General features: G+C 37.6%; 1 protein-coding gene across 32 annotated transcripts in view; it reads left to right on the forward strand.

The window, feature by feature from the left end:
* Positions 1 to 24604, forward strand: part of SOX6 (SRY-box transcription factor 6) — a 685495-nt gene that overhangs the window by 642855 nt on the left and 18036 nt on the right. For 29 of the 32 annotated variants that reach the window (XM_061146939.1, XM_061146891.1, XM_061146914.1 and 26 more), the window contains one exon: positions 22700 to 22933. In XM_061146939.1, the coding sequence (XP_061002922.1) occupies positions 22700 to 22933 (234 nt within the window). The remainder of the gene's footprint in view (positions 1 to 22699; positions 22934 to 24604) is intronic. The other 3 variants (XM_061146852.1, XM_061146992.1, XM_061147053.1) reach the window with 1 other exon arrangement.

Below are 24604 nucleotides of genomic sequence, written 5' to 3' on the forward strand. Positions count from 1 at the left end.
AAGAGGAGACCAATACCTTCCTGAATTGAATTTTTGAGTCCCTTGATCTTTTCTTTCTATTAATGAGAAGATCTCTCTAGTAGTATTTCCCAGTTACTTTCACAGGTGGACGCTCCCTTTCTCTTTCCCTCTCTTCTCCTTCTCTTCCCCCAGCAACAATAGTGGTAGCTTGCCCTCTTTTTTTTTTTTTTTAATGTATTCTTTCCATTCTGTTTCTTCTCTCTCACACACTTTTATTTGTTCTGTTTTTTTAAATAGCTTAGTTAAGAAAACATTCTTCTAACACTTCTTTTAATTCTCGAATTTAATTACTGTGTCCTAGTCGCAGAGGGAGGCCACACCTCATTTTGACGTGGGGCATAGTGGAATATGAGCTCTTAAAGGGATGAGCTCCGAGAGTGATTATCATTAGGCAGGCTTTTGGACACTGGATTGGAACTGTAATGATGTGCTGTCCTCCATGTATTAAAAACTTGCATTGATTTGAATGGAAATGGATACGTGTACCAAGAATAGCCCCTTTTAGAAAACAGTTGCTCTCAGATTTGCTTAGAAAGGTTTTATAGATTTGTACTGAATTTGTGAATTGGATCCCAGCCAAGATGGCCTTAACCCTCTGAAAGCTTCATTTTTTGTGTGTGAACTTCTGATTGCTTCTACGTTTTAAATCTCAAGATAGCTTTATTTTTGTCAACCTAAGCTCTCTGTTTATAGACAAATAACAGGGACTGCAACTTTTCCTTTTTCTTTAAAAAATGCACCACTTAATGTGAATGTCTTCTCTTAAAAGTCCTGCTTACCCTTTGATCCATACTTTGGGAAATCTCTGAAGCTTTTCTCATTTCCTTTCTCTTCCCTGGCTCTTTACTCCTGGCAGAGAAGGAAGATTGACTTGATGATACAGGGCTCATCCAAGGCAGCAGAGGCAAACCAGAATGTAATCTAGGGACGGATTTAAAGACTACATCTGCTTATACTTTGGAATGTAAGGGTCATTATTAGTTCAAGCCCACCAGATATAGTGCTTCACATCACAACACTTAGATTCTCAGAACTGGAATAAAGGAGAGACATGTAATCAGAGTGACAATTCCATCCAAGAAATCCCTTTCTATATCCCAGACAAGTAGTCATCTTACTTCTGTTCAAATGCCTCTAATAGTATAATGACAGAAAACCGACTACTTCTTGAGAAACTCATTCTAGTTCTAATTATTAATTCTTTGTTATTTGTCTTTGCTTTTTTACAACTTCTACTCATTGGTTCTAGTCTTACTTTTGGATTCCAACAAAATAAGGCTTACAATTTCTCCACAAGATACTCCTGCAGGTATTTCCTAAAGGGTTAGGAAACTCAACTTCCATTTGTTCCATTCTAAGTAAGTCCTGTTCTTTTCCTGAATTTTCTCATCTATAGTTGAAGAACTTGGTCTAGGTAATTTCTAGTCTACAGTTCTTTAACTCTTTTTCCTACTACCATACAATTGAAATCATTCACCTTAAGTCAGCCAGAATGTAACAAGTGTAAAATAAGGACCACATAGTCTTTAATATAAGTGAAATTATCATTGACATATACCCGAGATGAGATGTCTTCGTCCAAGAAGGTATTTAAGTCCTAGACTGTATACCAGGAATAAAAGATGGGGAATTATACATATTAAAATTTTTTAAAAATCCAGGTAAATGAGAAGGGAGCACTAGCCAGAACCTTGCTGTGGACTTCCTGGTCTGGCCTTCCACGGGTTTCCAGGCATCTTAGAGAAATTAATAGGCAAAGAAGTCCATATGGAGCCAGCAGGCTGAGGTCTGAGGCCAGGATGTGTGGCCAGGGAGACCTAGGACATGGTGAAGACTAAGTAACAGCCACAAAGGCTGGGAGATAAGCAGAGTTCAAAAAGCCCTTGGCTCTGGACTAAGTCTGTGGTATGAGTATCACAAAAATGTATTTTACTGTGGATATAAACTGTTTTAGAGGATCCTGTGCACCAGTTTATATCAGCACTATATATAAAGTGCAGCTCTCTTAAACAAGCAAATAAACTTCTCTTAAAGAAATATATTTGCTGTGTCTTAAAAGCTCCCAAATAACTTTTAATGTTGGTAGAAAACAATTTCCATTGAACTCTCGAAGTGATGGATCGTCTTGATGGGACAAGAGAAGGAAATGTCAAGATTCTTGTATAACTCCATCCCCTAATACTCCATAAAGAGAACTCAACCTACCTCTCAGAGTTGCTTAAGCTGGGGAGCCCAATCAAAGACGCAGCATCCCCTTAGTGAGGATCTTAGCACGAAGAGCCGATTATTTTTCTTTGGGCTGCCTTTTTAAAGAAGCGTCATTCACACACACACACACACACACACACACACACACACACACACACACACACACAGACACAATTATCTAGTTTTCTAGCTGAATATCCTCTGTTCTGGGGAAGAAATGCTTGTCTATGCCATTACTGAATCACACAGAAGTACCCCTGCCCCCCTATCTTGCTATAGCAATGGGGTGGCAAAAGATTTAATGCTATCTACCGTGAAAATTAGACCCAGGACAAGAGCAGCAGCATATGTTCCCAATGGGATTGGGAAAGTGAGTCTATGCTTCCTCAGCAGTATGTGCATCTGCTTCACATAAACCAGCATATTAGAATAAAGGCTGGCTGATAGGGGCTGCCTGCCAGGTCTGGACTGTGTAGTGACTGGCTGTTGAAGTGTTCCCTGTTCCAGAATCCTCTTCTCTTGGCCCCAAGAGCCGCTTAATTTCCCATCTGCTGGCTACAGAATTCAGCCCAACCTTAGCCTGGTGGACCTTGGGCTTCCTTGGGCTCCCCTGGTGTTTCAGATGATAAAGAGTCTGCCTGCAATGCGGGAGACCAGGGTTGATCCCTGGGCTGGGAAGATCCCCTGGAGAAGAAAATGGCAACCCACTCCAGTATTCTTGCCTGGGAAACCCCATTGGATGGAGGAGGCTGACTGTAGTCCATGACATCACAGAGTCAGAAACAACTGAGTGACTTCACTTTAGGCTGGTGGAATTTAAAGAGCCTCAGGGCAATTGGTGTGCTCTTTAAGTTATCTCTGTTTAAAGTCAGGATTGAATTTGAGACCAAACTTTTTCTTTTTCTTTTTTTTGATTGATCCTTTCCTTCTTTTCAAATTCTGATAATTGTGCTTATCCCCAAAGTCCAATAACCACCCAGTTCTCTGGTTTTCTGTTACTGACTTGCCATCTTTTTTTCTTTAACCAAGAAGTTCTTATCTTTGAATATTTCCTTCTTGTAGATTCATTGTCTCATTTTACTCTGCTTGCCTATCACTGTTTGTTTACACATACTATCTCTTATTTCATAATCTTTAGAAGTGATACTCTGTAGACTTCTCAGGTGGCACAGTGGTAAAGAATCTGCCTGCCAGTGCAGCAGATGCAAGAGATGTGGGTTCAATTCCTGGATCAGGAAGATCCCCTGGAATAGGAAATGGCAACTTACTCCAGTGTCCTTGCCTGGAAAATTCCATGGATAGAGGAGCCTGGCAGGCTACAGTACATGGGGTTGCAAAGAGCTGGACACAACACAACTCTGTAGACTAAGCCACCAGTTCTACTAGCTCGGTCTTTGCAAACAGGATCTATCCCTGCTAAGAGTCCCCCAATCTTTAATTTTACCCACATGTTCAAATTATAATTTACTGATTGTCTCTTATGTGCACAGCACTGTTAGGGACATGGAGAGAAGGGCTTTTGAAAGATGGACTGTACCGTATTCTTCAAGAGCTAGTAATGTAGCTAGAGTGATTATATTGGCATACACAGAAAGCAAAACAACCTAAAGTGCTATGTGTTTAAATATATCATTAGATATAAATGATAAATTATTATTAGATAATAATTTAGATTAGATAAATTAGAGAAACAGAAAAGAGTGCTATTTAGAAGAGGAAGCTACAGTGCTTTGTTGATAGCAGTTATTCTGGAAGACTTGATAGAAATAGAACTGGAGATAAGCCTAGGTTTGGAAAAACAAAGAGAAAGAGAAGAATTTTCAGTTGAGGGAATGAATAATCCAAACAGACTCAGAAATGGTAAAGCACACGGACATTCCTAACGAAGTTTCAGAAAGAAAGAGTCAATTCTCATCTCTGTGTTCTCCACCAAGCCCAATACAGAACTTTCCACATGTTTGTATTCAGTGAATATTTGTTGAATTGAATGTGTTATAAAAAACAGTTGGGTTCCATAGAACTAGGGCCTTGAGTTCCACAGAACTAAGGCTGAGGAATTTGGGCTTTGCCACCAACTAAACAGGCATTAACCTTTAGTTGTTTAAGATTGACTTCGATTACATATAGAGGTTGAAAATAATGGAAAAGCAGAAGTTAGGTTGATTTGGTGATCTGTTAGTCTCTTTATCTTTATTCCTCTGTTCTCATCATTTCAGAGGGGATATTCAGTGGTTATCTTTTCATATTACATCATGAGAGAGCTGAGTAGGTGTTAGGAGGATTTTTATTCAAGTCATATTAAAGATACATATTTTCCTCCTGGGTATAATACTCATTTACATATGATTTTACTTTGTCTGCTGTGACTGTTCAGTGCTTTACAAATCAGTCTTATACTTTTGCCTCTCACTAGAGGAGAGTGATTTTTTTTTTCTTTTAGTTGTTTTTGTTCAGTGGATACTTACCCTTAGACCTGATGTCCCAAATTAGGTCATGGTACCAGAGGGAAGAGATTGTGTAAGAACTCATCAGTATTTGTGCTATATTGTAGATTGTTACATTTAGGAACAGGATGTAAAAAGTAATTCTGAACTAAAACAATATCCCAAGTCTCAGCCCTGGAGAGAAGAATGTCATAAGCAATATATTCAATTATTTAAAATTTTTACTAAAAATAAAAATTACAGCTTACTGGTATATGTATATTTACTTTCATGGTAGAGAAATCACTTTATACTTCTTCAATATAAGCTCACTTTTCATTCAGCAGGTTGATCCTGCATGAGGACAAGATGGAAAAGGGTAACAGCAGCTCCTCCACGCTGCAGAACCACAGAACAGCTAACAGAGGAGAAAGGGAAAACAACTGTCCACTGTCCATGAAGCGCCACTGCGCTTTCCTTATTACACAGGCAGTAGTCTTAATCCTTGGTTATTCCAGTGAGTCCATTATAAAAAGCTATGAATTCACAAGATAGTGGTTTGTTCTTCTCCCTTTTTTTTTTTCCCTAGCTTGAACTGAGCAGCATAGTTTGGCTACAGTTCCCACAAGTGGGAACTGGGGAGATGTAAGAGTTTCTTTTTGATTGTGTCTTATGCATATTCGATGTATTTTAGTTCTATATCAAGGACACTCTTGAAATATATTTTTAGCTCTGGGGCAGAAAAGAAGCTCCTCTAAGTAGTAAATTGCACTCGCCAGCTAAGACTTCATTTGGCAACTACCCTGAAGGACAGAACTGTGCAGTTTAGGAAATATCACCCAGGTATGAGGAAGGACTAGAAAGGGAACACCTGTGAGTTAAGCACCTGCTGTGTTCTTGGTACTAGAATAGACATTCTGCTACTTCTCTTGCCATTATTACTACTGCTGTTTCTAAGGGCATTTACTGTTTAATGAGTGGGTACTGTGTTCTAGTCACTGCTAAGAAATGTACATTCCTACTTAATGCTCACAAAGACCCAGAAAAGCAGAAGTTATTAGCTCTCTTTTATAAGGAGATGAAACTATTGTTCAGAGGTAGGAAATAATTTACCCAAGGTTACTTATTTAGGAAGGATCAAATTAATATTCAAACCCAGATCTGTCTAGCTATATACTATCTGAGCTGTACTGACTCCCATTTCCTGTTGGTTTTCATTAAAAGTCAGAAAAATATAATGAGAAGTAGAAACTCGTGAAAGTATTTTTTTTTTTTTAGTCTTTCAAACCACACACATATTAAGTACATTTCAGATACTTTCACCAAATCTCAGGACAAAGAATTTTTGATAGACTACAAAATTCAGTTGGCTACCCAAAATCCTTGAGCTATCTCCTTCTAATACTATTTCCATATCCCCAACCTTAAAAAAAAATTGGTTTCTACTGTACCTATGATCTGCATCTCTTGTTCTAGTAAAAGGCAGATTTCCTGGGACAAATGAAATGAAAAGGAGACACCAATCAAATTAGTTTTGTTGACTTTTTAAGCTAAGTCTAGATGCTGTTGAAACAATTCAGCTGACCATTTTAGAAATGTATTTTGATGGCAAGTGTGAACCTTTGGGAGTAGTTACATTTCAGTTCACTGTTATTTTGCCATTTACTAACTGTGAGACTTGGGCAGTTTAACTTCTCTAACCTCAGATGTGGATTAGATGATCTTTAATATCCATCTCATGTTAAAAATTTCTAATTTTATGAACATGTTTTATCCATTTCATATTGACTCTGTCTAGGGAAGGTCCTGTCATGTGCCTGTTTGAATGTATGCTTCAGTTGTATTTACACAAACCCCATAGCTTTAGAATAGCTTTCAGATTTATTATTTCAAAAAAGCTCAGGTTTGCCTTATCATCCTTTCAGGATTTCCCTGAAAGTGCGAGGCTGGGATTTCAGAATTGTACAGTGTGGAAAGTCAATAAAAGAAGTTTAGAACCAATGATCTCTGAGTTCCAAACAACTGTGGGTTCATATTCCCATTAAACCCATTTTTGATTTTACAGAGGGTTCAAGTAAGACAAAGTACTTAAGAGAATATAAGAAATATAGTGGGGTTTATACAAAATCTGATTTCAGAGATTCTTGGGTTCTAATACAATGTATAAACATCTGAATCTCACTCCAAAATTGTCACTGTTGAAGATGTCTGAAGCTCTCTGTTATGACAATTGAGTATGTACCTTATGCCAGCTCTTGTCCCGGACCCTGAGGAAGCAGTTATGAGCAAGACACGGTGTAGTTCCTGCCCTTTTGAGGTGCATAGTCTAGTGAAGAAGGTGGGCCCGTGCAACTGGCAATTTGGATAAAATATAATAAATGTAAGATAGGCACAGGGTACTGTGGGAGCCTAAAATACTTAGCCCAACATAACAAACCAGATAAGACTGTCTGGGGAAGATGATCCCTGACATGAGCCAAAGAATGAGTTGATTGCAAAACAGACAGGAAATTCCAGGAAAAGGGAAAGCATGGGTTCCTAGCATAAAATAAGATGGTATATAGAGAACTAGAAGTGGTTTGGTATTATAAAGCAAAAAAAAAAAAAATTCAAGTAGCCAGAGATGGAACTGGAGCCATAGTGACATGGATGACATGAGCCAGGTCATTGAGAGCTTTGTGTACCATACCAAGGAGTTTAGACTTCAACTTTTGGGCATTAGGGAGCCATTGAAAACTTTAATATAGGAGTGCCCTGGTCAGAACTGCACTTGTTATGGATCACCCTGGCTGAAATTAGGAAGAGGTATTTAAGTGGAGCCTGGTAACTCAAAACTGGAAATAAAAATATCAGCTATAAAACTAGTATTTCAAGTAGTCCACAAGAAACAGTGATGGCAAGGCAATCGATGACGTGATAAGGATGGAAATGAGCGGATGGGTTTAATAGTATCTTTGCTAACTAACTCTGAGATTTGCTTCATCTTGGTTTGTGCTTCTTAATTTCATGTAGAGTCTACGGTAATATATTGAGTTGGATGAAGCCAGAAACTGCTGAGCAATATGAATTATTAAGTAAAGCCTTTTACCAGACTCTGTGTTCTCCAAGGGAATCTGCTTTAATCTGAGCCTGGTTCTCCTGAAAATTTAGGAAGCCAGAGCCTGTTGTTGTCTCACTTCCTGCACAGTGGTCTCTGGTTCAGACTTAAAGAATGCCTTTTTTGCCTGGGCTCAACAGCTTGTAAGCCTTCCTCCTGTGCATACAAATAGCAAATAGATAATAAGTAGAATATTTGAAGGTTCTCTGTTACCTTCAGGTCATTAAAATAAAGAATCACATAAGTTATCTCAGTTGCCCTTGGATCCTGTAGTTGAAATAAAATAAAGGGCTCTGTTGAGCTGTCTGTGTAAAGCAAATATAACTTGAGAATTAAAAGGAAAAAGTAAACATGGGCACCAAAACTGAAAGCAGGAGACTCTTGGAAACACAGACTGGTACATCACTGGTTAGAATTTCCTTCATTTTGCAAAGCCACGAGCCACATGCATCAGCTCACCACAAAGTCATTAAGCCTTTTTAAGCTCAGATGAAAAACATTAACAAATACCACAAAAGGCTTTAGTATAGCCCCTTTGTTCACTCACATATGGCACTTTATAACTCCTGCGCCACTCTGGTCGTGGTGTTTGTTTAAGCTGCCTCCATCAGGCTGGTCCTGAAAGAACAAAAGACATCTTGAGCAACCCTAAGCAGGAAATGGGCTAATCTAAACACGGTTTGTGACACTTTAAGTAGAATAGAAAGGGGAGGGATTGATTAGTCATTAATGTCCAATTGGCTCCATATGGATGTTGCAATAATAAAGCCTTTTTTTCAGAGCAGTAGCAGAGTTATTGAATTAGAGGTTTATGTTTCCTCAGAGCTGACCTTAGGGAATTCCCTTTTGGTTCTTCTTGTTGATCTTTTAAAGAGAATGGAGTTTCCAATAGGAAAAAATAGAAGCCTTATCCACAATAATGCTTGCTCATAATGCTACAACCAAGAAGTGCGTTAATTTAGCATATTTTTAATCTCTGCTATCATTTCAGTCCTTAGTGCTTTCTTTGCATGCTCTCGCATCTTTGGTGGGGCAGTATTTCCAAAGCCAATTAGACAGTGGCTTGAACTTCATAACTGGTAATAGGCTCCTTTAATGTGCTTAACAGTGCAGAGAAATGGTATCCTTACGGGGGAAAGTAATGTTTCAGCCAAGGAATGCTAGGTTTTGAGATTCAGAGTTATTTCATATCACTGAATAGTTCCTAGGGTAGCTTTGATGTAGGGTAAATGCACTAAATCTGGCTCTGTTCCTTGTTAGCAGAATACTAGCAACAAGTTATTACAGAGGAAGGTAACCCACATCTCTGGGTTTTGGTTTCTTCATCGGTTGTTTAGTCGCTCAGTTGTACCCAACTCTTTGCAACCCCACGGACCACAGCATGCCAGGCTTCTCTGTTATTATCTCCTGGAGTTTGCTCAAACTAGTGTCTTTTGAGTCGATGATGCCATCCAGCCATCTCATCCTCTGTCACCCCTTCTCCTCCTGCCCTCAATCTTCCCCAGCATCATGGTCTTTTCCAACGAATTGGCCCTTTGCATCAGGTGGCCAAAGAATTGGAGCTTCAGCTTCAGCATCAGTCCTTCCAATGAATATTCAGGGTTGATTTCCTTTAGGATTGACTGGATTGATCTCCTTGCTGTCCAAGGGATTCTCAAGAGTTTTCTCCAGTTACCACAGTTTGAAAACATCAGTTCTTCGGCACTCAGCCTTCTTTATGGTCCAACTCTCACATTCGTACATGACTACTGGAAAAACCATAGCTTTGACTATATGGATCTTTGTCAGCAAAGTGATGTCTCTTCTTTTTAGTATACTGTCTAGGTTTTTCATAGCTTTTCTTGCAAGGAGCAAGCATCTTTTAATTTAGTGGCTGCAGTGATTTTGGAGCCCAAGAAAATAGAGTCTGTCACTGTTTCCATTTCCCCCCATCTATTTGCCACAAAGTGATGGGACCAGATGCCATGATCTTAGTTTTTTGAATGTTAAGTCAACTTTTAAATCAACTTTTTAACTCTCTTTCACCTTCATCAAGGTAAAGTGAGACAAATATATTTACGCTCTTACCCATTTCAGAGGATTGTAAAGAGGATCGAGATAATGTATTCACTGAAAGCACTTTGTAAATGTTATTGTAGGCAAAATTTCTTAATACATTTGGTGTTTCTATTCTGGAAACTGATCTCTAGTATAGACTAGTGAAAAAAGTAAACTGTTCTTTAAATGTGTTACTTTGCTACACTAAGTAGTAAAATGTCTGTTTCCAAATTGCTCAATGGAATTTTTTCTTAATGTATACACTACATATGTTTATATCTCTACCTCTATCTATCTGTCATCTACCTATCTAATTTATTCAGTGAATTTCTTGGTGTGGATAAACTCAATACTTAACATAAGAAGAGTATTTAGGGTAAGTAGGGATAAATGAATCTTAAAATGAAAACAGGAAAATGAAAATTTACCTAAAACATCCCTGTGCATTGATCAAATGAAGAGTTAGTACATCAAAGTACTACAGATAATTCATCTTTCATTCCTATACCACAGGTTCCTTTTTTTTTAAAATCAACCTTTAACTTAGAAGAACAATGCATTCATATTTTGCATTTGCCTTCTTTAAGTGATACCCATCAGTCAATCATTCTTTCTAACCTATCTAGATAATCCTCTATAAAATACATAGAGTGCAAACCATTCTCTTCCACCACTGGTATCCCTCCTTCTCTGAAGATGAAACACATCAGTTCATTTGTTGAGTGTAATGTGTGGTATGAGGTCAATTTTACTTTTTTCCAATACCAGGGAAGCCCCACTTTAACAATGTGTGGTAAGAGGTCAATTTTACTTTTTTCCACATATTTTTCTACTTGTTCAAAAATTATTAGTTCCCACTTTAATAGCCTAAGTCTTTATTGAAATTTGACCATATATGTGAGTATTTAAATCTGGACTCTATTCTGTTCCACTGGTTTGTCTATTCTTACAACAATCCTGCACTGTCTTTATTACTCTAGCTTTTACAGTGTTACAAAGTATTTTTTACTGTAAGCCTTGAAATTAAGTAGTTTGAATCCTCCAAACTTCTTCACGTTTGTTTTGGATGTTTTCATATAGTTGTAAAATAAAGTTGTCAATTTCTAAAAAAGTCTTTTGCAAATTTAATAGGATTGGGTTGAATCTATAGATAAATTTGGGAAGGAATTGTCATCTTCAAATATTAGGTCTTCAGATCCATGAACATGGTATATCCCTCCATTTATTTAGGTTTACTTACTGAACTCACAAATATTGTTTTTAGTGTAGAGGTCTTGCGTACTTTTTTGGCTTAATTTATTCCTAAGAATTTTATTTTCCAATGCTATTATGAATGTAAATTTTAAAATTATTTTTTAATTGCTCTACTATTAGAAGTACAGTTGATTTTATAGTTTTGTATGTTGCAGTAATAGTAAACTCACTTTTTATTTTAACAAAATTATGTATTTATTATTTTTAGCTGTGCTAGGTCTTCATTGCTGTGCATAGGCTTTCTTTACTTGCAGAGAGCGGGGGCTGCTCTTTAGATGTGGTATGCAGGCTTCTCACTGTGGAGGCTTCTCTTCGCCAGGCGTGGGCTCTAGGCACACAGGCTTCAGTAGTTGCAGTCTGGGGCTCCGTAAGTTGTGCCTCACAGGCTCTGGAGCACAGGTTCAGTAGTTGTGGCTCACACGGCCTTAGTTGCCCCATGACATGTGAGGTCCTCCCGGATCAAACCCATGTCTCCTGCACTGGCAGGCAGGTTCTTAACCACTGGACCACCAGGAAGCCCATAAATTCACTTTTCAGTTCTAGAAATTATTTTGCAAGTTTCTTAGGGTTTTTTTTAATGTAAAAAATTATCTATGAATACACTCAACATGACTTATTATTTTCCATTTTGCATGCTTTTTATTTCTTTACCTCCAGTAGAATGTTAATTAACAGTGGTAAGAGTGGGCATCCCTTGTGCTGTTCTTCATCTTGGAGGAAAGCATTCAGTAGTTCACTATTAATTATTATGTCCTACAGATTTTTCTTAAAAATACTTTATCTGACTGAGGAAATTCCCTTCTATTATTAGTTTCCTGAGAGTTTTTGTCATGAATTGGTATTGAATTTTGTTTAAACCACTTTTTGAATCTGTTGTGATGATCATGTTTTTCCCCCTTTGTTTTATTAATGTAGAGAATTACATTGCCTGATTTCAAATATTAAATTAATATTACATTTTAAATTAATTTATCCTGAAATAAATTCTACTTGATCTTGTTTTATTATCCACTTTACATATTATTGTATTTAATTTGCAAATATTTTATGAAGAATTTTGCACTTATGCTCAAATCTCTGTCAGGGTATGATGTTACTTCATAAAATGAATTTGGGAAGTTTTTTCTTTCTCTACTTTCTTAGCTTGTATAAGACTACTGTTAGTTTTTCCTTAAATATTTGGAAGAATTTACCAATGAACCCACTTGAGATTAGGGTTTCCTTTGTGGGAAGGTTGTTGACTATAAACTGGTTTTCTATATTAGCTATAAGAGTATTCAGACTTTCTATATGTTCATAATTGAATTTTAGCAGTTTGTGTCCTTTAAGGAATTTGTTCATTTCATATAAGTTGTCAAATTTATTGGAATTAAGTTAGTCACAATATTTGCTTTCTATCCTATTTAATGTGAGTTGTATCTACGGTGAAATACCCTCTTTCAATCCAAATATTGGTATTTTTGTTTCCCCTTTTTGTAGATCAGTCTCATAGGGGTTTATCAATTTTATTGATCTTTTCAAATTACCAATGTTTGGCATTGTAAATTGTTTCCTATTCCATTGATATCTACTCTTTATCCATCCTGAAACTCTCCAATTTTAACTGGATTATTTAATTTATTTATATTTAATATAATTATTGATTATAATGGGATAAAGTTTTACAATTTTCTATTTTTCTCTTTGTTCCCTCAACTTTTGGCTTTCTGTTACTACTTTTCTTCCTTTTGCTTAATTGAATCCTTTTTCGAAGCTATTGTTATGAAGACATAATTTTTTTTAGAGGAGTTTGAGGTTCACAGTAAAATTGAGGGAAAGATAAAGATTTCCCATATACTCCTGTCTTCACACGTGCATAGCCTCTCCTGTTACCAACATCCCACCTGAATGGTACATTTGTTATAATTGATGAACCTATGTTGACACATCCTAACCACCCCAAATCCATAGTTTGTATTAGGGTTCATTCTTGATGTTATACATTCCTTGGGTTTGGACAAATGTATAACATGTATCCATCATTATGGTATACAGAATATTTTCATTGCCCTAAAATTCCTCTGTGTTCACTTACTCATCCTTCCTTCCCCCACTCTTGCAACCATTGATCTTTATACTGTTTCCTTTTGAATGCTTTGTTAGTCTTCCATTTGAATTACTCTACTGGTGTTTTAGCTATACTTCTTTGTATTTTTAAATTTTTTCCCCTAGATTCACTATTCATCCTTAATTTGAATATCCCTATAGTTAAAATTATACCACTTCTCATAAAATAAAGCAACATTTAACTTTTACTAACTTGATCTTTTGTGCCAATGTGCTATTTTTCTCATGATTTTACCTCTTCTTATTTTATAAATCCCAGAATATAATGTTGTATTTTGCATTAAATAGTCACTTGTCTTTTAAAAATATTAAACAATCAGCTTTTATTATGAAATCCAGAAAAGACAAAAGTTTTTAATTTAGTCACATATTTCTCATTTTCAATTCTCTTCTATCCTTTCTATATATCTAAGTTTCCATCAGATGTTATTTTTCTTCATCTTGAATAATTTCCTTGAATGTCTCTTTTGGTATGGATCTGCAGGTAATGCATTCCCTCAGCTTTTGTTTATCTGAAAATGTGTTTCATATTCATTTTTTAAGCATATGATCATTAGATAAGACTACACTGATTTTTTTTTTAGCAGCCTAAAGATATTCCATGGTCTTCTAGTCTTCATTGTTTCTAATGAATTATCAGCCATAAGTTATATTACTGTCTCATTTTATGTATTATGTGTCCTTTTTCTCTAGCATTTTCCCTCTGTCTTTGGTTTTCAGCAGTTTGACTAATGTTTAGGTATGGTTTTCTTTGTATTTATCCTGCCTGTGATTGTCTGAATGCCTCGAACCTATAAGCTGTGTTTTTTTGCCAGATTCAGGTAAGTTTCAGGCCATGTTTCTTCAAATATTTTTCTATCACAATCCTCTCTCCTCTCTTTCTAGAATTCCAGTTACACATATTTTAGGGCAATATATTGTTTTACTTACATATTGCAAAGTCTCTGCTTACTTTTTTAGCTTTTTCTCTTTCTGTTTTGAGACTAGCTAATTTCTTTTGATTTTTAAGATCACTGACCCTTTATTCTGCACTTGAAAATGCTATGAAGTCCGTTCAGTGTATTTTCATCTCAAATATGTCTGTCAGTTCTAGAATTTCCATGTTTCTTTGTGTAGTTTCATTTCTCTGCTAAGTACCCCATTTATGCATTAATTATGATATTCTCTTCCTTTATATACTTGAACATATGTTTTAATGGCTACTTTAAAGTCCTCATTTACTAATTACACTATTTGAGCCATCACAGTTTCTATTGATTTTTTTTTTTTTTGAGGGTGGGAAGGCCTCTGGGTCACATTTTCCTGATTGTTTGCACAACTAGTGATTTTTTTTATTATTATTATTATACATTGTGGATTACAAATTATAGAGACTGTGGCTTCTATTATCTTTCTCTGTTAAGAATGTTATTTTTTGTTCTAAGAGGCAGTTAAATTGATCTCATTGAAATTATAGAGGCTTAGTTTGCATGTTAGGTGGTGACTGTTTCAGTTTTGTCTTTAGTCCTAGAATGAATCCTTAGTCTTGGCATGTAGTCTTTATTCAAAGAGTGATCCCTCTGGGGTTTCAGTGGAAAGCCTGAGTTTTTCATGGATACTTTCTTACTTGGTAGGATTCAAATCCAAATTCTGTTTAACTTGCAGTGGGCATCAGCTGAAATATCTTCTCAGATTTTTCAGATATACAGACCTGATTTCCACTGGAATCACTGAAATCATCCCTATACCTGTGAAGTTCAGGTGATAGCCACTCAGAAGCCTCAGACTATCTTTCCTGATACATTAGGCCAGTTAAGACTGATCTTCTGTTGCATTCTAGCCACTCCATGCTAAGTAGACTGGGGAATGTCTTCATGGAAAAGCTATAAAAGCAGGGTTTTACTCAGTGATATTCTTTCTTTCTAAGAGTGAATCCTCTCCAGCTTCTTCTTGATTTTGGTAGAGCTCAAGTACCTTCAATTAGTTGTTTTTCTATATTTTTTTTCCTCCAGAATTTATAATTATTATCTGATTAAAGGTTAGTCTGATTTAAGTTATTCTGCCATTACCAGAACTGGATCCCAGAACTGGATCTCTCCCAGAAGAGAATCTTTTGTGCTGATACTTTACTTACATTCATTCTGTCTGACAAAATGTAAATCTTAATGGGCCTTTGAGAAGGTATTTATTCATCTTACTTTTCTCTATTCTTTATTTCCAATTCGCTAGTAATCACTGAGACTCTTCAGTGGTAATTTCTAATTTAGCTTCCATTTTGATATCTTGTAAAACATATTTGTTCATGTCCCTACCCTGCTTTTTTAAAACCCTTAAATACTTCTTGACTTTATAGTTAAGGTACTTGGCAATCTTGCCACTACTTACTTTCTGAATTTAATCTCTTGACATTCCCTTATTTTTTTTTATTTAAATAAACTCAAGCCATAACCAGATTCTTTTTATTCCTTAAAACCCTCTATGCCTTTGTTATAACTCTGTCTTTATATTCACACATTCTGCAGCCTAGAATGCTTTCACACTCGTGAAAAGTGAAAGTATTAGAACTTTGTCATGTCCAACTCTTTGCGACCCCATGGACTATAGCCTACTGGACTCCTGTGTCCATGGAATTCTCCAGGCAAGAATACTGGAGTGGGTAGCCATTCTCTTCTCCAGGGGATCTTCCTGACCCAGAGATCAAACTCAAGTCTTCCACATTGCAGACAGATTCTTTATTGTCTGAGCCACCACACTTATACCTCCTGGTAAATTCTCACTCTTCCTTTAAGATACTACTTAAGCAGTACTTGCTCTCTGCAGCTCTCTTCACCTCTGTCCACTCCAACATTATTAATAGCCTCTCTTCTCTGCTTTCATAGTATTTTGAAATTACCCATGTTAGCACTTACAATGTTTTGTAATTTTCTATTTCTGCGTCTTTTTCCCTCACTGGACCAGACTCCTTTAAAACAAGGCACATGTATTTATCTTTGTATCTTCTGTCACAATGCTGGGTACATCTGAAACTTGTCAGAAGTGTTTGCTGAATTAATGCATACATAAATGATTCCTAAGCACATTATAGAATTTGCCAGAGTTCCTCCTTAGGGAGGACTTTATATATGCACAAATCCACACCAAACGCTTACTCATTCACTCACATAACCCTTGGAATTTACCCAGGAAGGGGGCCTCTTTAGGATTAGTTCAGGACCATTGCCATAGGCTATGATGGTTAAACTACCTTTCTTTCCAACCCACCTGGAAAAACTCAACTTTCTGTATTCTTTTTAAATCGTTTAAATCACAGATCCCTAAGGAAGTTTTTGCCTTGGCAATTTCTGCTTTTTTCCCCATTGACTATCTTTTTGCATCTAACTGAAAGTTTGGCTTTATACAAGCTGATATGGGAGACAAAAATGAATTAACCAGTCTGAGCCCCTTCAGGGAAATGGAGAAAACAGGAATTCCTGGAGTAAATGGAACCAATGCTTTTCCTTGTTGCCTAGTGTGATACTGTTGGCCTTCTGTTATTTAGGAATGGTGTTGCTGGTAATTAAAGACTCTTAGGTCAGCTGGAAAGCAGTAGTCTCCAAGTACATAGCTGTAGGTCTAGGCATCTTCCAACTGCTTTTCATGAGAAGACATATTATGAATATTGAACTCACCAATGATCCCTCTGCTATTAAAAGTAAAAAATCTGCCTCTTAGAATTATGAGCTATTCCCTAGGATAACTCTGGATTCTGACACAGAGCACTGGCTATTTTAGAATGAAATGCCTCCCCCACCCCTTTTTTAACTTGATGTTATTTTTTAAAATAAATGAGCAGTATGAAGTCACATTTGATATGTAGATTCTAAAGTTAATTATAGCAGAGAGTCACTTTTAGGCTTCAAATTTTCAGACTAATAGGATGCCTTTCAAAAATAATACTATATAGTATTATATAGAATTTTCCTTATCTGTTTAAAAGAGCTTTCTTAATATACAGTCTCTATTTTTAAGTTTCTGAGTTTATATGCATGTATGCAGTCATATGTGTTTTTATTACTACAACAATAATTCCCTTACCAGTTTGTTTCATGAAGCAGCTTAGAGAAGTTATGACCCTTTTACATTTTCTTAAAATTCTGACTCTGATCATATATCATATATCAGATCCAATTTAAAAGTAGTTTCAAACCTTGGTCTCTCTAGATGAGTCTCCTCTCTTCCCAAACCTTGGTTTATTAATACACCACTTCTAGTTTTAACTTGAAATATCCCATTCATTTTTCAGTTGGCTCCAAGCACTTGGGAGAGAGAAAAGGAGACAAGAAAAAAGAGATGTATATACACCCTGACTTTTCCTATTTTCCCTTTCTTAATTCACATTTCTATACTATGTGCTGTGCTTAAATTTCTCAATATCTGGGAGCATTTCTTGTGAGACTAGACATCTTCTGTGTATTTCAGTGTCATGTAAATATGTATTATGGGAGGACAGACAAGGTCACTTGTAGGACAGTTGGTGGGTGAGACGTGAACTCTTTTCCTTGGAGAAGGTAGAATTTAGTTAGGTAAAAGTGAGTAGGAAGGGTATACTAAGACGGCAATATGGAATGAGAGGCAGAGAGATTGAGCATAGGTATGAACATACTTGGGAGCATCAGTTGATATGTAGTAGAGGTGGTGCTAGTGGTAAAGAACCCACCTGCCAGTGCAGGAAACATGAAAGATGAAGTTAGATCCCTGGGTCGGGAAGATCCTCTGGAGGAGAACATGGCGACCCACTCCAGTATTCTTTCCTGGAGAACCCCATGGACAGAGGAGCCTGCTGGGCTACAGCCAATAGGATCGCGAAGACTCAGACATGACTGAAGTGACTTGGCATGCACATACAGAAGATCTACTGAAACCAGAGTCTAAAAATCTACCATGATCAGTCTGTAGGAGATTAAAACTTCCCATTTACAATGAAATACATCTTGTAAGTAAGTAAATAAATGGAAGCTGGCTGTTTGGTGTTGCCAGAGGTGAAGAAAACCTATGACAGTAAAAGCAGACCTCGAGTGTTAATCACCTGTAGCATAGTAGTTAACTTAGAATAATATTGAAATGTTTTTGTATCTGACATTCTCCACAAGCCTGTCTCCTGTGTACGCACACAAGTATATAAATTGCTGAATTCATGTCAGTTGTAAAGTAATGGCACTGGGGGCGTCATAAATTACCATGGTGATCCTCAGGAGAAGACACGGTCGTATCTGAATGAGTGTTTCACTTCCAGAGTAATGGATGCCTTCATCTGGCCCAGCAGTCAGCATATTGCCCTGCGTTGATGGATATTGTCAGCTGGAAGCCACACTACATTTCACTGCACAATAAACATGGCTGTCAAACCCATATAAAGTGAAATCAATTTATCCTGTATGGTCAGTGCATTTTAAATGAAATTAATGTACTGTGGGTATGGTGGCAAAAAGGTAGCATATTAGTTATGCATCTTGGGATTTGAGACTTTTCATGTAAGGGATCATTCTGTCTAGTAGGCCTCAAAGAAGGGCTGTATATAAAATGTGTTATTTTGCATGGTCTTCAGAAAGGGGCCCCTCTCCCCTTCTTCATGTTTAGAAAAGAATTGATAATATTAGCCAGTTCAGCCCTTTTATCCTGTCTTTTGTTTGCAATAAATGATGACCATATTTGCCAAATAATAGTGTACTTTAATGTTCTAATTTATTACTAGCTGTGACACAAACAAATTTCTACTTAATCAGGTAGCTGGAAATAGAGTAGAAGGGCAGAGATGAACTGAATCGTATTTTACCTGTGTAATCACTCCACTGAGCTGAAAGGATTTCCTTTTTGTAAACTGTAGAGATATAGGTTTTAATGTATGTTTTGCTTCTAAACTTTTAGGAGTAGGCTTTCCTGTTTATGCAGTAGAGTACCTGGCTAAGGCCATCAGTCCAGCTTTACATTTAACTATAGGGGTTCTCAGTCTATAGGGAAATATTTAGTGGTCGCCACATGTAGAGCATGTCCATCAGCATGTCATGCTGGCAGGGGGTATGAAAACAAGCAAGAGCTGTGTAGATTCATTCATTCACTTGTTCATTAATTGAATGTATTTCACTAACTGAAACTTTATATGCCATGTGCTTTATTGGAACCTAGAGATACAGCTGTGAAGGAGAGCCAGTTCCCACCATATCCTCAAAGGACTTTTAATCTAGTATGATATTATGGTCACTCAGCTTCCCAGGTGGTGCTAGTGGTGAAGAACCCACCTGCCAATGCAGGAGACACAGGATACGTGGGTTTGATCCCTGGGCCTGGAAGATCGCCTAGAGAAGGGCATGGCAACCTACTCCAGTATTCCTGCCTAAAGAATTCTATGGCCAGAGGAGCCTAGTGGCCTACAGTCCATAGGGTTGTAGAGTCAGACACAACTGAAGCAACTTAGCACGCACTATGGTGACGTCTTTGGAAACCATGAAATATCAAGAATTTAGAAACAGGGATGTGTGGCTCAGCTGGTAAAGAATCTGCCTGCAGTGCGGGAGACCTGGGTTCAATTCCTGGGTTGGGAAGATCCCCTAGAGAAGAGAAAGGCTACCTACTGCAGTATTCTAGCCTGGAGAATTCCATGGACTATAGAGTCCATGGGATCGCAAAGAGCTGGACACACCTGATCGACTTTCATAGGGATGTTAAAGAATTATCCTCGTGCAGCAGAAAAATATATCAGGACCCTTGAAATGACTGCCTTTTAGTCTACTACTTTTGTATATGAGTTGAAAACTGAACAATTTTGTCCTTGGAATTCAGGCAAGAATACTGGAGTGGGTAGCCATTCACTTCTCCAGGGAATCTTCCTGATGCAAGGACTGGACCCAGGTCTCCTGCATTGCAAGTGGATTCTTTATCGTCTGAGCCTCCAAGGAAGCCAAATAAGTAGTTGGTGGTGGTGGTGTTCAGTCGCACAGTCGTTTCCAACTCTTTGCTACCCCATGAACTGCAGCATGCCAGACTTTCTTGTCATTCACCATTTCTGGAGCTTGCTCAAACTCATGTCCATTGATCCATGATGCCATCCAACCATCTTGTCCTCTGAAATCCCCTTCTTCTCCTGCCTTCAATTTTTCCCAGCATCAGTGTCTTTTCTAATGGGTCAGCTCTTCACATCAGGTGGCCAAAGTATTGGAGTTTTAGCTTCAGCATCAGTCTTTCCAACGAATGTTCAGGACTGATTTACTTTAGGATTGATTGGTTTGATCCCCCTGCAGTCCAAGGGACTCTCAAGAGTCTTCTCCAACACCACAGCTCAAAAGCATCAATTTTTCAGTGTTCAGCCGTCTTTATGATCCAACTCTCACATTCATACATGACTGCTGGAAAAACCGTAACTTTGACTATATGGACCTTTTTTTGACAAAGTAATGTCTCTGCTTTTTAATATCTGTCTAGGTTTTTCATAGCTTTTCTTCCAAGGAGTAAGTGTCTTTTTATTTCATGGCTGCAGTCACCATCTGTAGTGATTTTGGAGCCCAGGAAAATAAAGTCTGTCACTGTTTCCATTATTTCTTCATCTATTTGCCATGGAATGATGGGACCAGATGCCATGAACTTCATTTTTTGAATGCTGAGTTTTAAGCCAGCTTTTTCACTCTCCTCTTCCACCTTTATTAAGAAGTTCTTTAGTTCCTCTTTGCTTTTTGACGTAAGGGTGGTGTCATCTTCATATCTGAGGTTATCGATATTTCTCCTGCAATCTTGATTCCAGTTTGTGCTTCATCCAGTCCGACATTTCACATGATGTACTCTGCATATAAGTTAAATAAGCAGGGTGACAATATACAGCCTTGACGTACTCCTTTCACAATTTGGAACTAGCCTGTTGTTCCATGTCCAGTTCTAACTGTTGCTTCTTAACCTGCATACAGATTTTGCTGGAGGCAGGTGAGGTGATCTGGTATTCCCATCTCTTTAAGAATTTTCCACAGTTTGTTGTGATCCACACAATCAAAGGCTTTGGCATACTCAGTAAAGCTCAAGTAGATGTTTTTCTGGAATTCTCTTACTTTTTCTATGATCCAACAGATGTTGGCAATTTGATCTCTGGTTCCTCTGCCTTTTCTAAATCTAGCTTGTACATCTGGAAGTTCTCATACTGGTGAAGCCTGGCTTGGAGAATTTTGAGCATTACTTTGCTAGCATGTGAAATGAGTGTGATTCTTTATTGTCAGAGCCTCCAGGGAAGCCCAGTAAGTAGTTATTGAGTATCTATTGTATGAAAAATTCTGGGGATACAAAAATGAGTACAACATAAACACTAACTTTAGGGGTCTTATAAACCTGCGGATAGAATGGAAATAATTAGAGGTGATCACCAAAAAAAAAAAAGAAAAGGAATTTCTTTGGCACAGAAAAAAAAAAAAACCATTAAAAAAAAAGAGGAATGAATGCAGCCTGGGAGGCATCATTGCAAATGCTCTTCCTTTGGCCTGAATTACCCTACCCATCTGTCTTTACTGGGCAGTAAAGCCTCTCCTATTCACGTGCTAATTCCTATTTGTATTCCAAGATTCAGATTAAATGTCACCTTTAATAAGAGACATTAGTTGACCGTCCCCTCTGCTGGTGCCCTCTTGATGTCCCGTTTACTTCAATATTAGAGCACTTACCATATATTCCATTATGACTGTCTGTTTGGGGTCAGTCTCCTCCCTGAACTGTGAGCTCCTTTAAAAGCAGGTGCTGTTTTATTTACTTTTGTATACCTAGCACTTGGCATAAAGCCAAACTCATAGTAATTGCTCAGTTAATAATTTGAATCGAATCATTTAATTAATTCATGAAACACACTACATTTAAATAGGCCTTAAAGGATGAGTGGGATTTAGCTTGAAGAAGTAAGAGAAGGAGCTTCCAGCCAGTGAGGGGAGCACTGGCCAAAGTTCAGTATTGTGAAAGAGAATTCTTTTGGGGTAAGAGACAGTTTGAAATGGCTGTGATGTTTAGCACATGAGCCTAAAGTCATAGGTAAGAGCCTACTTTTGAAGGGAGAAATCTCAGCAGGAAAGGTTGTGTGCATGCTAAGTCACTTCAGTCATGTCCAACTCTGAGACCCTATGGACTGTAGCCCACCAGGCTCTTCTGTCCATGGGATTCTCCAGGCAAGAATACTGGAGTGGGTTGCTGTGCCTTCCTCCAGGGAATCTTCCCAATCTAGGGATCGAACCCATGTTTTATGTCTCCTGCATTGGCAGGCAGGATCTTTATCACTAGCGCCACCTGGGAAGCCGAAATAATGCTTTACTGTCAACTGTATTTGATTGTAGTAAAAATGTACTAGGTGTTTAAAAACGTGCAAAAGTAATTCTGCCCAGTGTGTCTTTGAGACCTACCTCAGAAGAGCCTGTAGGATTGCCATCTGCAACTGTATCCTTCTTCCAAGAGTTCATTTAAAAAGAAGTTCATTAAAAAGTTGCTAGGGAAAGCAACTGAACCAGGTGGCAAGTTGTGTTGCATTATCCAGATAATAATGCTTTGCACCCGTCTTGTTCTTCCTGCCCTGACATTACAGGAAGTAAAGCAATGAATGGCTCTGCAGCTAAACTACAGCAGTATTATTGTTGGCCAACAGGAGGCGCCACTGTGGCTGAGGCACGCGTCTACAGGGATGCCCGAGGCCGGGCCAGCAGCGAGCCACACATCAAGCGGCCAATGAATGCGTTCATGGTTTGGGCAAAGGATGAGAGGAGGAAAATCCTTCAGGCCTTTCCTGACATGCATAACTCCAACATTAGCAAAATCTTAGGTGAGTGCAGCCACTGATGCTGATTATGTATCCAGTGAGTGGAAAGAAGGGTCCTAATACGACACCTAAGGGAGACTGTGGTATGCAGATATTAGGTGTCACTCAGCAAGCTGCCCCCGGAGACTGTCATTGTCTCTTCACTCTTCACCCCGCACCGCGGCATTTAGGTTTAGGAGTTAGTACATCCACCAGGTGCCAGGGCAGGACTGACTAAACACTTCTTTTAGAGACAAAACTATTTATTGTATGTGTTAATAGGACAACTCTGAGAGGTCACTGCTAATTAAGAATCATAAAGACAAGTTTTATCTCCTTTCCTTAATTTAGCCTTTTAAGATCTTTCGGCTGCTATGAAACCCTGGAAACACTCATAGAGTTTTCTGCTTTAGTGTTCTTGGGTTCATATGTCCTTCTGAAAGAACTCACCAAGGACTAAGGGTGAGCCCCCAAATAGTGTGAAATTTATGGAGTGTAGAACAGTGCCTCTAATGATAACTTTAAGACTTGTAAAATAAAACTACATTTACTTTAATAAGATATGACTAGTTCAAATTTCATAGCAGTGAGTTGAACACATAGACCACAGGGCAGAGGCCCATTCTGTGGTAACTTGCCAGAGTGATTCTCCTGTTTCTCTGGATTAAACTCAATCCTTTTTCTATTAGTGTAAATCTTGCCTCGTGCAGATTATACAGTGTGGAATTATTGTACTCAACATATTGAATGTATTTTATTCAACATGCAGCATTGCAGTCAACATGTTTCCTCTTTAAGAAGAAAAAACACAGAAGGCGCTGTTCTGTTTAAGCTGTCATGATGTGACAAAATCTCAAAGGGAGCTGTTTAAGAAGCCGAAAAACATTAGAGACTTAAACTGTGGTTTTCTTGTTTTAAATGTTTTGTTCAAAAGCAATAAATATTTAACCTGAGTAAATATCAGTGATCTGGACATACACAAATACACATGTTTTGTCACTGTATAAATAATTTAACTTGATTCTGAGACATTTGAGGCGGTGACCCCTATGAAAATTTAGAACCTACATAAGATCAAATAGTGTTAAGATGTTAAAATAGTTTTTTCCTTTTTCTTTTTGATGTTTGAATTTCAAGGTAGATACTAAAAATCATTACAATTAAGTGGAGTTTTATTTTTAGACTTTCAGGGATATATATCAGGGTATCATTCTTATGAATTTAAAGACCTTTCAAACAATGATGGATATATTAAATTTTTTCAAATTAACAGATATTCCAAAGAAAATTATTATTTTTCTGTCCCTAAATTTTGATGTCTAACTTTGAAATTTTCTCTTTTTTGGCCATTTTATTAGCAGTGTGAATAAGCTCACCAACGGGCACAAAACCTCTCTGTTTCCATGTTGGCAGCTGTGGGGAATCTATATTATTGATGTGCATTCTGTGAAAAAAAATTAAGAGTATAGTAAGTGTATTCATTAAAGTGTAAACTTTTAAACACAAGCATTTTTAAGAGCACCAAAAATCCTCCATTAACTGGGGCTTTAAGCTGCTGGGAGCCAGCTGAACACAGAGAACCTTGTCCGTGTAGACTTTCTACACAACTTTTGCACAACAATCAGGAAAACAGGGATGGATGTGCTATTAAAACAGACCAGGATATTGCTGGCTACAGAGAATATTTGTACAACT

The sequence above is a fragment of the Dama dama genome, chromosome 1, assembly GCF_033118175.1.
Source record: "Dama dama isolate Ldn47 chromosome 1, ASM3311817v1, whole genome shotgun sequence".
NCBI classification, from domain to species: domain Eukaryota; kingdom Metazoa; phylum Chordata; class Mammalia; order Artiodactyla; family Cervidae; genus Dama; species Dama dama.